At 37.9% G+C, this 17,992-nt stretch overlaps 1 protein-coding gene across 1 annotated transcript; it reads right to left on the bottom strand.

Annotated features, from left to right (window-relative positions):
- Nucleotides 1–12,694: 12,694 nt before the first annotated feature.
- On the bottom strand, nt 12,695–13,639 carry LOC122731454 (olfactory receptor 5B12-like). The gene has a single exon (XM_043971573.1). The coding sequence runs from the start codon at nt 13,637–13,639 to the stop codon at nt 12,695–12,697; it is 945 nt and encodes a 314-aa protein (XP_043827508.1).
- Nucleotides 13,640–17,992: the final 4,353 nt, after the last annotated feature.

Genomic DNA, 17,992 nt, shown 5'->3' with positions numbered 1-17,992 from the left:
TCTGGGAGAATCTTGTTTAAAAAACCAAGACTTTGTTTAAAGTCTTTGTTAAAAGATGGAGTGTCTTGTTTGTGAAAGAGCCAGAAGGCCAGTGACACTGGATCAAAGAAGATCTGGGTGAAGGGTGGGGGGGAGTAGTATTTAAGAAGACTGGAAAGATTGGTAGGGGCTAGGTTATGTAGGGTTTTGAATGCCAAATTGAACAAATTATCTCTCCTGGATCTGTTTTCCAAGTCAGTTGTTTTTCCAAGGACATATTTCTTATTTCCCTCTATTTTTTATTAATTTGGATTTGCTTTGTTGTGTTCTGGTTTCTCATAAAGCCACAAACTTCCATTTGATCATTTTTAATTCTTAGGCAATTATTTTCTTCAGAGAGCATTTGTATCTCCTTTTGCATTTTGTTTTTCAAGCTGTTGACTTTTTTCTCATGACTCTCCTGCATTGCTCTCATTTCTCTTTCCATTCTTTCCTCCACCTCTCTAAATCTTCCTTCTATCTCTCCTACTTTTTCTTCAAAGTCTGTTTTGAGTGCTTCCATGGCCTGAGACTAATTCATATTTTTCTTGGAAGCTTTGGATGTTGGAGCTTTGACTTTGTTATTATCTTCTTCTGAAGGTGTATTCTTTTCTAGCTTTCCCCCAAAGCAGCTTTTGATGGCCTGCTGCTTTCTCTACCTAATCATCTTGACTGTCTATTTTTTGGCTTTTAACTCCTTCTTAACATGTAGCGCTACTTCCAGGATGGACTGTCCCAAGCTACAACATGGTCTAGGGGGTGATTAGGCTTGTTCTCAGCCTGCCTGGCCTGTAAGTAACCAAGTCCACTTTCTCTTTTACCCGGAAGCAGATGTCTGATTGAAATCTGATTCTCTATGGTCAGAAGCTTGGCATGCCTGTGCCCCTCCCCCACTGGGAGGCTGCCACTTGAGTTTGCTTTGCTGCTTCAGAACATGGGTGCCCCACCCCAGTTCCAACAGAAGCCACAACTATTCCCCCCAACCACTGCACCCCCTCACTGGTCTGTGAGTCAATCTTCAGAAGAAGCAGCTGAAGATTCTGAGGCTCTGGAGGCACCACCTGCCCTGGCTGGTCCTGCTCTGCTGGCTGTGTTTCTCTCTCAGCCCAAATAGCAGGTGATCCCAGTCACCTAATTAAGCTTTTTATTTTTACTGGAAAATAGTCTCACTCTGTTTTTATGTAGGTTATGCTGCCCCAGGAGTTGTCTTATGGCATTATTTTTTGGAGTGCGTGGATGGGTTTGTTGGGAGTGGGGAGAGTCACAGTCTTTCCTCTGCCATCTTGGCTCTCCCCATAACTCTGATGTTCCATGGGATACCCATTGCTTCTAAAATAAAAACCAAACAACTATGTTTGGAATTTAACACCCTTCACCATCCTTCTTTAATCCAGCTTTCCAAATGCATTTCACATTTTGTCCATTCATGTATTTCACATTGCAGACAGACTGGTCTACAATCCAGGAAATCCATGATTCCCCATCTTCCACCTATGGGCCTTTACATAAGCTGTCCCTCGTACCTCAAATATTCTATCACCTTAACATTTCCTTTGAGAAAATTTAGTATAATAAAGGAACTTCTCAGGGACCAAATCCTACACACAAAATCATTCCTGATCATCTTGTAATTAGTGCAGCCCACACTTAGATGTTTAATATTGACATATATTTTCTATTATCTTTGTATATACTGTTTCTCCAAAGGGGAATGAAAACTACTTGATAGTAGACATTATTTGTGTTGTTTTGTCCATTTTTTTGCATCTACAATGTCTCCCACAATTCTTGGCACATGGCAGACACTTAATAAATTCTTGTTGAATTGAATTAATTGAATGAATGAAATAGAACACAAAAAGATTACACAGACTAGGAAGAATTGGAAATAAAGACCAAGAATTAACCCCAAATGTGTTCATATGATCACAGATGTAGAGCTAGAAGTGACCCGAGATCATTTCGTCTAATGCCTCGTTTTGTGGATGAAGGAATGGAGTAGAGAGGATAAGGGATTTGTGTAAGACTACATGGCCAAGCCAGGGCCTGAACCACTGTACTCTGGTTCCACATTCTTCACTTTCTACGGAAGTCCAGAATGGTGGAAAGGCTAGTGAGCTCTGAGTTGGGAGAGCTGCATTGTAGTTACTGACACTACCAATAACTTAGGCAAGCCTCTCTCCTCACAGCCTTAGTCATCCCAGCAACAAAATGGGATATTTGATGAGGCATTCTCTGATTCAGTCCTCTATCTCCCACTTGGTTTGTTTATTTGTGTATCATCAGAGATGAGCAGAATGCTATAAAGGACAGAATGAAGGATGTGGGGTCAAGAAGAATGGAATTCCAACCCTGCCCCAGACAATTATTCTCTTTATGAGCCTTGGCAAAGTGCTTAATCTCTCTCAGCATCATTTTCTTCATCTATAAAAATTTGATGATAATAGTATCGTACCTCAAAAGAGTTGCTTGGTGCATCAAGTAAGATTAAAAATCAAAATTACTTTGCAAAGCATTAAGTGCTATATAATTGCTATCTCTTATTATCATCTCTTTGACCAACCATGTGGAACATTATGGAAATAGTGCCTCCAAACCTATGATTTTGAATCTTGTCCTTCCTCTCTTGAAGACCAGGATATATTTTTATTTTTGTGGCACTCATATTGCATATCAGGAGGTGACCTGTCACTCAAATTTTGATATCTGAGATCTCTTTCTGTCCTTTAGGCTAGTGAAAGGACTCCAAGTGGTAGAATTGACCTAGTTTCTTTGTTTAAGTTCTTCAATTAAAAGTTTAATGCAAGGGCAGCTAAGTGGCAGAGTAGATAAAGTACTGGCCCTGGAGTCAGGAGGACCTGAGTTCAAATCCAGCCTCAGACACTTGACACTTACTAGCTGTGTGACGCTGAGCAAGTCACTTAACCCCCATTTTCCTGCAAAAAAAAAAAAAAGTTTAATGCAGAGAACAGCCAATGGGTTTTGTAGGAGGAGATTTTCCCAGCATCTGTTAATAAATTTTTAAAGTTCTCCAGGGCATTGTTATCCCCAGTCACTGTTGCTACATGGAACCTGGCATCAGTATGGGCATTATATAAACTGATAATAAGAGAACGTTTTCTGATCTAACTAATAAGTAAATAATGAATGACCACCCAACCTCAGACTTGTTCTGTGGACATTAAGCCAAATACCTAGGGGAAATATTTCTGTTGCTCAGGGTCAAGGCCCAAGAATTGGATTTTACAAGTATTGGGGGACAGGTGCCCTTAGGGGACAAAAATTCCAATGAGGTCCCCTAGAGTTCCTCATTCTGCTTTTCTGTAAAACACATAAAAGCACACCCAACTCTGTGAGGAGTCATCTTTCATTGATTAAGGAATTAAGTGGTGTATATAGCTGTTGTTTTCAAAGTTCCTCCATTGTACAGAGAAAATATAGCATCTGCCTGAATAGAGGGAAAAAAGGCATAGTTCATGAGCAAAGCCCAGAAGCTTTTATTGGCAAGTACAGCATAGGTGCCTGTTCAAGAAACAGCAAAACCTAGTATGTTGCTTCAAAGATTAGGGGTTTAGAGAGTGGTTTCTATGGTTTTACAACAAAGGGAGGCAGGAGAATAAGAGGAATAAAGAATACCTGGAGCCAGGATATTTGTACAAGCTCTGTCCATTTAGGGCTGATATGAACCCGGTTGAGCCAGTCCTGTGGTTATTGGCACAGCAGAGGTCTTCTGGGTTCACCAAGTGGGGATTTAAAAGTCAAGTAAAAGACAGAAAGATGAATAAGCAAAGAAAGTTTAGAACTATAGAAAGATTCTTCAGCGACAAGGAAGATCAAGGTGCACCCTCAGAAGAAGATAACAACCTCAGGGCCCTTACATCCAAAGCTTCCAAGAAAAATATGAACTGGTCTCAGGCATGGAAGCGCTCAAAAGGGAATTTGAAGAGAAAATAGGAGAGATAGAAGGAGGATTCAGAGAAGTGGAGGAAAGAAGGGAAAAAGAAATGAGAGTGATGCAGGAAAGTCATGAGAAAAAAGTCAACAGCTTGAAAAGTCAAATGGAAAAGGAGATAAAAAAGCTGTCTGCATCCAATTTCCAGTTCTTTTTTTCTGGATTTGGAGAGTCTTTTCCATCATGAGTCCTTTGAAACTATCTTGTACCATTCTATTGCTGAGAAGAATCAAGTCGTTCACAGTTGATCAACACAAAATGTTGTTGATACTGTGTACAATGTTCTCCTGGTTCTGCTCATCTCACTCAGCATCAGTTCATGCAAGTCCTTCCAGGTTTCTCTGAAATCCACCTGCTCATCATTTCTTACAGCACAATAGAATTCCACTACATTAATATTCCACAACTTTTTCAGCCATTCCCCAATTTATGGACAGCCCCTCAATTTCCAATTCCTTGCCACCACAAAAAAAAATGCAGCTAGAAATGCTTTTGTACATGTGGATCCTTTTCCCTTTTTATGATCTCTTTGGGGAAAAGACCCAATAGTGATATTTCTGGGTAGAAGGGTATGCACAGCTTTATAGCCCTTTGGGCATAATTCCAAATTGCTCTCCAGAACGGTTGGATCAGTTCACAGCTCCACCAACAATGCATTAGTGTTCCAATTTTTCCACAGCTTCTCCAACATTTATTATTTCAAATACTGTAGATCTCCGATAAAGATAAAACAATATCTAGCGCCATCTACATTAAAGGACTGGAGGGCATGGAATATGATATTCCAGAGGGCAAAGGAACTGTGACTACAGTCAAGAATCACGTACCTAGCAAAACTTAGTATACTCTTTCAGAGGAAAATAAATGGGATTTCAATGAAAAAAGAAGACTTTCAGGCATTTATGATGAAAAGACCTGAACTGAGTAGAATATTTGATTTTTGAATACAAGACCCTGGAGAAGCATAAAAAGGTAAACAGGAAAAAGAAACCATGAGGGGCATTAAAAGGTAAAACTGTTTACATTCTTACATGAGAAGATAATACTTCCAACTGATAAGAACTTTCTCAGTAAGGAATACACAGAGGACACAGGTCTGACCTGAATATGAAGGGATGATATCTATAAAGCATTCTTTTTTTCCCCCTTTATCCTTGTTCTTTGTGGTACAAACAGGGTGGGGTGTCTTATGTCTGGGGCCAGATTTGAGCTCAGGGTCTCCTGGGTCCAGGGCTGGTGCTTTGTCCACTGTGCCAATGAGCTAACCCATGATGACATATTTAAAATAGGGTTGAGGGGTAGGAGGAATAGACTGGGGGAGGGGGAAGGGAGAGGTAGCTCACATGAAGGAAACAAGAAAAAAAGCTTATGATGGGAAGAGGAAGAGGGGGAAGGAATAGGGTAGTGATTGAACCTTACTATCATCAGAATTGGCTCAAAGAGGGAATAACACACATACTCAAGTGGGTATGGTAATATATTTTTGCCCTGTGGAAAAGTGGGTGGGGAAGGAGATAGGGGGTGTGGGAGAAGAGGGGAAGGAGGCAAGGGAAGTTTGGGGGAGGGAGTTGTAAAAAGCAAAACACTTTTGGGGAAGGTGAAGATGTTCTGCATAACAGCACATATATGATATATATTGAATTGCTTGATTTCATAGGGAGAGTTGAGGAGTGAGGAAGAAAAATTTAAGAAAACAGAATTAGCTCAAAGACCTTAACTTCATCAGAGTGGGAAATAACATACACACCCAATTGGGAGAAGTAATCTATTTAACCCCACAGAAAAGTAGGAGGAGAAGAGGATAAGGAGGGAAAGGTGAATGAAGGGAGGGTAGAGCCAGGGAGGGGGCAGTCAGTAGCAAAACACTTCTGAGGAGGAATGGAGCAAAATAAGATAGAAAAGAGAGTAAATATTATTGGAAGGGAATAGGATGGAGGGAAATAGTTATGATTGACTACAATGTCAAAATGTATGGTACCTACTCTGCTGGGCTATTGTGAGAAAAATTCTTTATCAAGTTTAAGGTACTATATAAAAGTTATGATGAACAGGATGCTATCAGAAAACCCTGGAAAGACCCACATGAACTGAAGCAGAGACAAATGTACTGTATACAAAATAACAGCAATAGTGTAAGATGATCTGCCAGGGAGGCATGTGGTTATTTTCAGCAAGGCAATGATCCAATATGACTCCAAAGGACTTATGAAAATTGCAATCCACCTACAGAGAAAGAACTGATGGTATCTGAAAACAGACTGAATTACATTTTTTGGACAACTTCTTAATCTGAAGTTTTGTTTTTATCTGTTTTCTCTCACAATCTAGCTAATGTAGAGATGTTTTCCATGACTACTCATGTATAACTTATATTGAATTTCTTGAGTTCCTGGGGTGGGGGTGGGAAGGGAAAAGAAGTTGGAACACAAAATTTTTTTTAAAAATTGATGTCAATGGGGCAGCTACAGGGTGCAGTGGATAGAGCACCAGCCCTGGAGTCAAGAGGACCTGAGTTCAAATCCGGCTTCAGACACTTAACGCTTACTAGCTGTGTGACCCTGGGCAAGTCACTTAACCCCAATTGCCTCACCAAAAAAATTGATGTCAAAATTTGCTTTTACATGTAATTTGGAAAATAAAGTTCTAAACAAACAAAAAAAAGAGTACATCTCAAAAAAAGATGACAGATAAAAATTCATCTTGCAGTCATCCTCTATATAGCTGAGAACTTGATGGAATGAATGGCATGTAGGAACTGAGCTAAATTTTGAGCCTACTCTCTCCAGAGACTGGGGTGGTATAGTGTATATTATGCCCCAAAAGGGAACATGTTCATATATTATTTTTTGTAAACTGAGGCAAAAACCCTATGGCACCTGGATATTATTTCCACAAGAGAAGAAAACTGGAGGGCAAACAGGCCTGTCCTATGGGACCCAAGTCTCTCTTGGAACATGGGAAGAAAACTGGAGGAAGATCATGGCTGACAAAGTCAAGAGTGATCTTTATTGAGCAGGTTGTAAGGGTCATATTTTAACTGGGCAGCTCACCATAATATTAGGGTTTAGAAAATAATGAGAAACCTCTAGGTCCACAGTTTCCTCCCTTCCAAACTGCCTTTTTTAGTTATTTCTCCCAGACTAATAAGAAAGGAGATTAACAGCCTCTTTTCTACAAACAAACCAGGTTTTATTAAAGGGAACCAAATTTACAACACAGGTGAAGTTAATAAAACCAGGGACATGAGGAAGAGAAAATGAATAAGCTCCAAGGCTCTATCAATGACTTATTGAAACCCCAAACTTGCTTGCTGCTCAGCTAGCTCAAAGAGCTGTCCTCACTTCCACTCACCACCTGGGGTTGGTAGTTTTTCAATGAGAGTCAGCTGTGCAATCCCTCTCCGGTTAGCTCTGAAGCTCTCTCACCCCAGAATGAATGTCTCTTCCCTTCCTAGTTCCTCTCTCCCTCCTCCAAAGGAGAGGTCCTTCAAGTTGATTGGTTGAGAGTGGTCTCTTGCTGATGTCAGTAGTATGCCAACACATCACTCAGGGCCAGCCAGATGTGGCCTCCATCCAATCATCCTTAAGTAGGTACTTAGTTTCTCATTCTCACCCAATTCAAACAATACTAAATCAGATGGGGTCCCTGGACATCTGCCAAATTCTATTATTTTACCACAAAGTACAGACATGCCTGTGGAGAAGACAGCATAATGCTGGAAAAAATCAGCTCCAGAAAGCAGGGAGGGGTTTAAATATTTTTCTAACAGAGGGAGGCAGGGAATGGGAACAAGATATATTGTGGTCAGGGAGTTCCAGGGAGGAGGGGTGGAGAGTACCAACAGTGAAGGCACTGACTTCTTGGTACACTAAACAGCAAACAAGATAAAAACTATGATTCAGACAGTCCATGGCTTGAGTACAGACAAGATGAGTGGAGTGTCTCCAAGAGTCCAAGACTAATTGGTAGTTCAGGGGCTACTGAAGCTTGTTTTGAACTAAGTTAGTTTCAGGGTCACTATTTTTGCACTTCCAGCTGGGTTTACACTTGGTCACCACAAATGACTGTTAGTTTGTCAATGCCATTCTGTATCCCTGATGGTCAAGTTAGTCCATACCTCTCCCCCCATGGTAACTGGATAATTGGGAGACGCTCAAGGCAACTCAAAGAAGAAGCACATATTCATTTTCTCAATTTTTTCCTAGCCAAGTATTAGAAGAAATATTTCAGGCAAGCTAGATGGCGCAGTGGTTAAAGCCCGGCCCTGGATTCAAGGAGTAACAGAGTTCAAATCTGCCTCAGACACTTGACACTTACTAGCTGTGAGCACCCTGGGGCAAGACACTTAACCCCCATTAGCCTGCCAAATATAAAAACAAACAAACAACAAAAAAAAAAAAGCAGAAACACCAATAATTTTCTTCTTTGTAAAACCTGACCAAAATAGTAAACTGAGGGCACTATTCACTGACTCAAAACAAGGTTTAAAGATTATAATTTTATTCATAATTCATAAGTAATCTTCTAGGTTAAAGCTCTGGGGTGTGGAAGCATTTGGATTGACACAATCTTTTGAGAAGAAAAGTAAAGGTGGGTCCCACTAGGTGGCCTCACTAGTCAGAAAGAAATGGTACATCCTTCTCCTAGATAAAAAGGTCCTAGGCAGAAAGGTTACAAGAAAAGGTAATAAAGCCACCTTGGGTACAGGGTTTTTGTTGCAGACACAGCTTCACCTAACCATGGTTGCTGCCCTGCTGGTAAAGGGCAGATGCTACTACCACATAATGCTGTTCCAGTTATAATAAATACACAAGCTTATTGAGTTTGCATAGATATGAGATTTAATAACAAAAAAACCCACTTTCTATTGTGCCTAAACAAAAAGAAAAAATAGCATTTCTACTAAATAGCAGAATATAAAAGATTCAATCTAAAACTATGAATTTCTGTTTCAGATAATTTACATTAAAAGAAAACAAAACTAGGTAATAACATATAATACATTGTTTTCAAGCTACCCTGCTTTTCTGTGCTTCCTTCACAGTTTTATTTCGTTCTCTGCTGTTGCACTTTTAATTTATTTTCCTTTCCCTCCCCCCCATCTTAGAAAAGCTATAATTAAAACAACACCACATATCTGTAGATAGATATAGATATAAGAGATAGCTATAGAGATAGATATAGAACTAGGAGCTAGATATAGATATAGATATAGATATAGATATAGATATAGATAAGATATCGATACTAGACTATAGATATAGATATAGATATAGATATAGATATAGATATAGATATAGATATAGATATAGAAAGATATAGATATAGATATAGATATAGATATAGATATAGATATAGATATAGACAGATATGTATGAGTCTGTGTGTGTGTCTAAAAACTGTACTGTAATGTATTTGTTCTTTCCTCTGGAACGGGGGATAGCATCTTTATGGGTCCATTGTAGCTGCTATGTGTATTGTATACCTCAACATGAATTAGTCATTCAAAGTTGTTCTTAGGATAAATATTTCTGTTACTATATACAATGTTCTCTTGGTACTGCATATATTACTTTTTCACTAATTTCATGTGTTTCCACATTTTTCTAAAAATCAATCCTCACTTTTTATGGCATAGTAGTATTCCATCACATTCATTTACAACAACTTATTTAGCCATTTTCCAATTGAAGAGCATGTATCATTTTTAGCCCATTCTGATAGGTGTAAGATGATATCTCAAATTTGTCCTTAATTTTAATTCTCTCTAATTAAGAATGATGTAAAGTAATTCTTTCATAAGACTGTAATATAGTTTTGATTATATTTAACAGAAAAACTACTTGTTCATAATCTTTGACCATTTATCAATTACAAGATGACCTTGTGTATTAATTGTACATTTGGCCAAAGTTCCTTATATATTTAAGAAATGAAAGCTTTATTTGAAAGATTATGAAAATTTTCCCAATTTGTTGCTTTCCTTCTATTCTTGGTTATATTGGTTTTATTTTTTAAAAAAACTTTTTAATTTAATATAATCAAAATTATCCATTTTACCCCTCCACATCCTCCTCTATCACTTGTTTATTCATGAATTGTTCTCCTATCCATGTCTAATATGTAATATATTCTATATCCTTCTAATTTTTTATATTTCCCTTTGTAGGTAATGTATACGTCTTGACATCATAAATTCTTATCCCCAAAACTTAAATCTTTACATTTGTCAAACACAAGGTTACTATAATCCTTTTCTTCTGTGTATTGTATGTCTATTCTATTCCAGTGATCTATCTTTCAATTTCTTTTTTTTTTTAAGTGAGGCAATTGGGGTTAAGTGACTTGCCCAGGGTCACACAGCTAGTAAGCGTCAAGTGTCTGAGGCCGGATTTGAACTCAGGTCCTCCAGACTCCAGGGCCGGTGCTCTATCCACTGCACCACCTAGCTGCCCCTACCTTTCAATTTCTTAACCGGTAGCAGATAGTTTTGATATTTACTGACTTATAAGATACTTTTAGATCTGGTGCTGCTGAACCACCTTCCTTTGCATTCTTTTCATTAATTCCTTTTGAAATTGTTGAACTTTTGTCCTTCCAAATGAATTTTGTTATTATTTTTTCTAACTCAATAAAATAATTTTAGTAATTTATTTGAGATGCCATTGAATAAATAGGTAAGTAGGGTAAATTTGTCATTTTTATTATTTTGGCATTGCCTACCCATCAAAATTGATATTTTTCCAATGATTTAAATCTGCTTTTATTTATATAAATAGTAAATTTTAAAATTATGTTCCTGTAGTTCCTGGATCTGTTTTAGCAGATATACTCTCAGGTGTGTTATAAAATAACTGTCTACATTTATTTTAAATGGGCTATCTCTTACTATATATTCTTGCAGGGTTTTGTTGATTATATACAAAATGCCAATTATTTATGTGGATTTATTTTATATCATACTACTTTGCTAAAATTTTTAATGGGTTTGACTAACTTTTAGTTGTAACTTTAGGATTTTCCAAATATATCATCATATTTTCTACAAAAAGAAAAAGTTTCTTACCTCATTTCTCATTTTGATTATTTCAATTTCTTTTTTTCTCTCACTGCTACTGCTAAATTTTAAAAACAATATTGAATAATATCGATGGTGCATAGTTTCTCTATTTTTAATTAAATCTATTTTAGCTTCAACTTTGTCTGAGACCATGATTGATACTCTTGCTTTTTTTACATCAGCTGAAGCATAATAAATTTTCACTTTATCTTAAAGCTCTGTGTAACTCTCATTTTCTGTTGTGTTTCTTGTAAGCAACATATTGTTGAATTAGATTTTTGATCCACTCTGCTACATACTTTCATTTTATGGGTAAATTCATTCCATTCACATTCATAGTTATTATTAATTATATATTTCTAAATAAAAAATATGCATTTCTATCCATCTTATATTTCCTCACTATCTTTCTCACCCTATTTATCTTACATCTCCTCACAGTTCTAATTTCTTTTTAACCACTGCCTTGTTCTCCTATTTCTTTTCTCTTTTTTTGTGGGGCAATGGGGGTTAAGTGACTTGCCCAGGGTCACACAGCTAGTAAGTGTCAAGTGTCTGAGGCTGGATTAGAACTCAGGTCCTCCTGAACCCGGACCTGGTGCTTTTATCCACTGCACCACCTCAGCTGCCCCTCTCCTATTTCTTAATCTATCCACCTAAGAGGTCCCTTCCTTATATTCTCCACCATCCTTGTTAATTTTTAATCTACACACTCTTTTAAAAGTCCTTCCTTTATCTATTCCCTCACCTTCTTATTTTTAGATTTAGAAGACTTTCATACCCTTCTAGATGTATATGCTGTGACCTCTTTAACCCCTTTCTGAGGAGAGCAAGATTCTCAGCACTACCAGCACTCCCTTTTCTTCATTATCAGGGTAACTTCCTTTCCATACCTCATTTTTAGCCAATAATATAAATACTTTTTTACCTTCTCCTTACCCAATTCTGTTTTTTCGAATCATTCCAGGGGGCAGCTAGGTGGGACAGTGAATAAAGCACTGGCCCTGGATTCAGGAGAACCTGAGTTCAAATCCGACCTCAGACACTTGACACCAGCTCTGTGACCCTGGGCAAGTCACTTAACCCTCATTGTCCTGCAAATTTTTTTAAATTAAAAAACCCACTCCACCAATAGTGAGCTTAGGTCAAATCTCTCTTTCAAAGTACCCAAGTAATGATGATAGTCTTAAGAGCACTCACAAAATTTTCACATATAAGAAGTTTGACTTTTCATTAAAATATTGAGAATGGTAATACAATGATGAAGACCATTCCTGCCCGTCACTTAACAATAGCCTGCCCATATTCACATGAAATGAAAATGGCAGACTCATAAAAGGCTTATGTGTTTAACACATAGTAACTTTCTGTGGTAATTTCCTTAAAGCTTCTGTGAAAAGATGAACAAATATTAAAACTTCAAAAGTGTCTTCCACTGACAGTTTAAATGTAAAAACATCCAGATTCTCTGAATTTCTAAAAATTATAGATAATAGAGCCAGATACTGGAAGCTAATTGTGGGAGTTGTTTTCCAAATTCAGGATGGAAAGAGAAAAGTTACCACCTATGATGCATGGATAAGAAAAGCTGCATCACCCTAGGAAAGGATGCACTCTAAAGACCACAGTGTGGAAGAAAAATACTTAAATACTTTTCTCCTTAATTAAAAGGACATGCCTAATGAAGACTTTGTCTTCTCCATGATTTTCCTAAAAGCACTACTGACTTCCTTATTCCTCAGACTATAGACCAAAGGATTCAACATGGGGATGACCATGGTATAGAACACTGAAGCCATTTTGTCTATGTCCATGGAATGCCCAGAGCTGGGTTGCAAGTACATGAAAATTATTGTCCCATAGAATATGGACACAGCTGTGAGATGGGAAGCACAGGTTGAGAAGGCCTTCTGGCGGCCCTCAGCTGAGTGCATCTTCAAAATGGCAATGAAAATTAAAAAATAGGATTTCAAGATGAAAAAAAGGGCAAAGAAGACATTGAATCCTACAGCAAAGAAAACAATTACTTCATTGATGTATGAGACAGAGTAGGAGAGAACCAAGAGGGGTGGAACATCACAGAAAAAGTGATTTATCATGCGGGAATTACAAAAGGAAAGGCTGAATATGTTCCCTGTGTGAATGGAAGCAGAAAGAAAACCACAAATATGGGAACTAATGGCCAGACAAGCACACACATTGGATGTCATGGTGGTGGTGTAATGGAGGGGCTTACACACAGCAGCCTGGCGATCATAGGCCATAGCAGCCAGGAGATAACTTTCAGCAGTCGCAAAACACGCAAAGGAAAACATTTGTGCAGCACATCCATTATAGGAAATGGTTTTGTCCCCTGGGAGCAATCCAGCCATCACTTTAGGAGTAATGGCTGAAGAGTAGCCCAAATCTACCAGAGAGAGGTTACAGAGGAAAAAGTACATGGGTGTGTGAAGATGAGAGTCCCACAATATCAGGAACACCAGGCCCAGGTTCCCCAATAGAGTGATAAGGTAAATAATACTGAATATTATGAAAAGAGGGATCTGAAGTTCAGGGGAATCTGTTAATCCCACAAGGATGAACTCCTTTACCTCTGAACAATTCTCCATAAATGCCTTGTAGGGATTTGGATGATTCACCTGTGACAACAGAAACACAGTAAGCAAAATAAATTGTGGCATTTATCACTCTTTTTTTAATTATAGAATCATATTTTGTATAATATGAAATTATAAAATTTTGTTACATAAAAATTGTAGGGTTTTGATGTATGATAAATTAACATACTAATGTTGCAATTATACTTTTTCAACTACATCATAATACGTCCCCTTATACTCGTTAAGATTATTACTGAACACAATTCCCATGACCTCTGCCGTTACTCTACATCAGTCACATATATTGTGGTCATACCATTGAACTGATAATTCCTTCAACTCTGTAACCCAGAACTCTGAGATTCCTCTTTTGAACACATTCTACTATATTTCCATTGCAAATTATGCCTTACCTTTCCTCTCCCTAGATCTACTCCTTACCAGAAACACTAGTTCCTACATCCCTGCCATGTTTTCAGTTTTATTTCCCCCACTTTGGCTTAACTCTTTCCCCTTCACAGTATTGAACTGATGATCAACTACTTCAGTGATAGTCCCTCAGCTACCCTGGAATTCCTTTCTCTGTTGCCTTTCACCCGACATTCCAACTTAGACTGCTCACTTTGTACTTTTAATGGTCCCATAAACATGGGCATAACAAGGTCCATAAATATGCTGAGCAAATTCTCTATAAAAACATGATAATCTCTTGTCACTTGCACCCTCCCTGGTCCAAAGGAACCCAGTTAATCTTCCCCCATTAACTCTCCATCCCACTTTCTTATACCACTTTCTTCCCCTGGCATCAGCAAAGAGAGATATTATCACCCTTGAATTTTCTCTTTTCTCTACTACACACTCCAAACTTCTCTTCATTATTCCCTGTTTCATCCTTTTTTGATCCTATCTTAAAGGAGGAGGTGGGTCTTCTTATTGCCAAGGTTAATCTTTCTATGTATGCTCTTCTTGTCTCATCTCTTCCAAATCGATAGGATTTAAATAGCACTATTAGTTTAGGGAAAGGATCCATTAATATTACCTTATTTGGTCTTCGCAATAAACCAGAAATGTAGGTGATGTTCCCATTTTACAGAAAAGGAAACAGAGGGGGCAGCTAGGTGGTACAGTGGATAAAGCACAAGCCCTAGATTCAGGAGGACCTGAGTTCAAATTTGACCTCAGACACTTGACACTTACTAGCCGTGTGACCCTGGACAGGTCACTTAACCTTCATTGCCCCACAAAAAAAAAGGAAGCAGACAAAGATAAGAGACTTGACTAAGATCACCTAGTGTCTGAGGCCCAATTTGAATGTATCTCTCTGACTCTAGGTCCTATACTATATCCACCTAGGAGCTTACAAGAATCCAACCCCTCTAAGATTGTTTTAGTTTATTTCCTTCCTCTTAAACAATTTCTCATTCCCTACAATTTGCAATAATTCCTAAATTCTGTCATCTTAAAAAAACATCATGTAAAAAATGCACCTTCCACACAATTACAATTTGGTATTCATAAAGCACAGATGTACTTTGTCTCTCTCATGCTCAATGATGTTTAGTGGATCACTGCTTCTAGTATAAAATATGAATGCCTCTGTTTCACATTTCACACCTTTCCCCAACTCTTTCCTTCCTATCTTCCTCTATTGATTTCACATTATTCCCTCTCTTATGTGTCCCACATTCTAGGCAGATGGATTTGCATTCATTTCTTCATCCTTGATCTCTCATCTATGGGCCTTTGTACAAACTTTGTACAACTCCATACCTCTAAATCTCTACTTCTTCAACACTTTCTCTTAGAATCCTTGGCTCCCTGGAATGAGCAGTTTAATTACCCTCCCTTAAAAGTATATATTCTTGTGTTGCATATTTTCTATTGAATTATTTGTGTAAAAATTGTTTTCTACCTGTAGACTACACAATCATTCATGATGGGAAATATTTGTGCTTGACTGCATGTGTGTGTTTGTGGTGGAGGAGGGGGGATGCTATCCTCAGAGAAAAGCACAATATCTGGTAGAGTCCATGCTAAATATGTGCTTGTTGAATTCAATTTATTACATGAATAAAATTGAATGCATTAAAACAATTGAATAGGAAAACATGAAACAATAATAAAGACCAAGAATTGCTACATAAAGGCTTAATGGATTCATTCACTTAAAATTGGGAGTAACCTTGAAGGTCATCAAATCCAATCCTTTCATTTATAAGTGACTTGCCCAAAGTCAATATGGATGACCCAGGATTTGAATCATGGTACTCTGGTTTTAAATTCTACCCTCTTTAAGGAAACCTGGTATCTGGGAAGGAGTATAGAGCTTTTAGTTTAAGAGAGCTGGGTTCTAGTCCTGCCACTACTACTAACTTGATCTGGAACTTTAACCTGAGTCTCAGCTATGTCACCTGCAGGCTGACAGATGGCCACGAGGTCATTTTTACATACAAAATGTAGAGAGGGATAGGCAATTACAGCTCTTTAAATCATGGACAAATCTGAGAGGAGAATTTTGCTACTAAAACAAAAATATCATCTTTTACAATATCTGGGAGAGATTTAAAAAAATATTCAGCATTCAGAGTTCTTTAGTGCTTTGAAATAATTTGGCAACCACATGATAAGTATATGAAATAATGACAACTAGTGGCATGGCAAGACTCTGATTTAGGGTGAAAAGACCTGGTTTTGAATTCCACTTCTGCTCTTTACTACATGTGCCACCTCAGGCAAGACTCCTACCATTTCTGAGTCTAAGTTTCCTAAGCTATCAAAGCGGATGATACATAAGGTCTTCTCTTATTCAATCTTATGCTCTAGGATGCAGATAAGAGGCAGAAAAGATACAGTGAAGGATTTGAAATCAGGATGAAGTGAATTCAAACTCTAAGATACTTATCATCTATATGACCCTTAACAAGTCACTTCCCATATCTCAACCTCAGTTTCCTCATCTCTCAGATGGAGGTAATAATAACACCTACCTCACAGAGTTGTTGTAAGAATCAAATGAGATTTTTAAAAGTACAGTGTTTTGTGAATCTTAAAGTTCCCAACAAATACTAGCCACCTTTAGCATCTATTTGAATAGAATAACATGAAACATTATGAAAATGATAGTTCTAAATCTATGATTCTGAACTCTACCTCCCCATACCTTGAAGACAAGGATAATATTTTTCTTTCATATAGCACTCATATTATAGAACTGAGTAGAACCTATCACTAGTATACTAATAGCTGAGACCTACCTGGTCCTTTAGGATGGTGACAAGACTTCAAGAGAGAGGACTTATTGAGTACCTTCACCTGAGGTTATTTTCTATTAGATGCTTAATCCAAAAACAAGAGAAGAGGATTTGTAGATACCCTTCCTGGCATCTGCTGCTTAAAACAGTTTTCAACATCACAGTCTGTTGTCCTCAGCCATTATTGCTCCCTTGATCTTGATAACAGTAAGGTTACTAGATGAACTAAGGCAAGGAAAAACTATTTCTGTTCTTATTAATAAATGAAAGATAACGACCAAACATCAGGCTTCTCCACTGAGCATTGGTCCAAAATGAAACATAAAAGGCTTTCTCTGGATTTTGGTCACACACTAGCAGTAGGGTTTTACAAGAAGGGGCATACTGGTGCTCTTAAGGGACAAAGGATCCTCTGAGGCCAGCCAGAGCTACTTAGTGTGCACCTCTGAAAAGTACATAATAGCATACCCAGGTCTGTGGAGACCCAATCACAATTACTAAGGAAAGTCATGGGTGTATTCAGATGTCGTTTTCAGGACTTTTCCATGGTATGTGAAGAACATGGCTGGTCTCAGAAGACAAGGAATCAGGGCTATGATCTCACTAGACCTAGACCTGACAGAGCTACCACATGGACAACTGAAAAATAGCCAGTGGATGAGACAGCCCCTTAGGGCCCAGACACAGTGCCTTCTTCTAGTGAAGCTTCCCTGCATTTGGCCCTTTTAATAAAAAAGTCTGACGGAGGATGATGTATCTAGAAATGTGGAGGATTAATGGGTAATGACAATGATTCAAGGAAAAAGAAAAGACAAAAGAGAACTAATGAATCATTTAAAAATATACAGAAAATAGCAGAGAGAATTTCAGAATGGAACACAGACAAGCAGTACAACTTTTCTATTGGTTTAATATAATAAATACTTAAAGCTGTACATAATGAAAATTGTTTCACACGCGACTGTCTTCTATTACTTGTGTATTGAAATGACCATGTCTTGTTGAGTTCATAAGAAAAATAAAATGCAAATTAAAAGAATGAGGAAAAATCTGTCTCTATATGTTCCAAATAGCCAATCCCCAAGTAAGCTAGTTACATGCCAGATGGAAG

The sequence above is a fragment of the Dromiciops gliroides genome, chromosome 6 (assembly GCF_019393635.1).
Source record: "Dromiciops gliroides isolate mDroGli1 chromosome 6, mDroGli1.pri, whole genome shotgun sequence".
Taxonomy (NCBI): Eukaryota; Metazoa; Chordata; class Mammalia; order Microbiotheria; family Microbiotheriidae; genus Dromiciops; species Dromiciops gliroides.
Note: the sequence above shows the minus strand (reverse complement) of the source record. Positions and strands in the feature narration are given on the sequence as shown.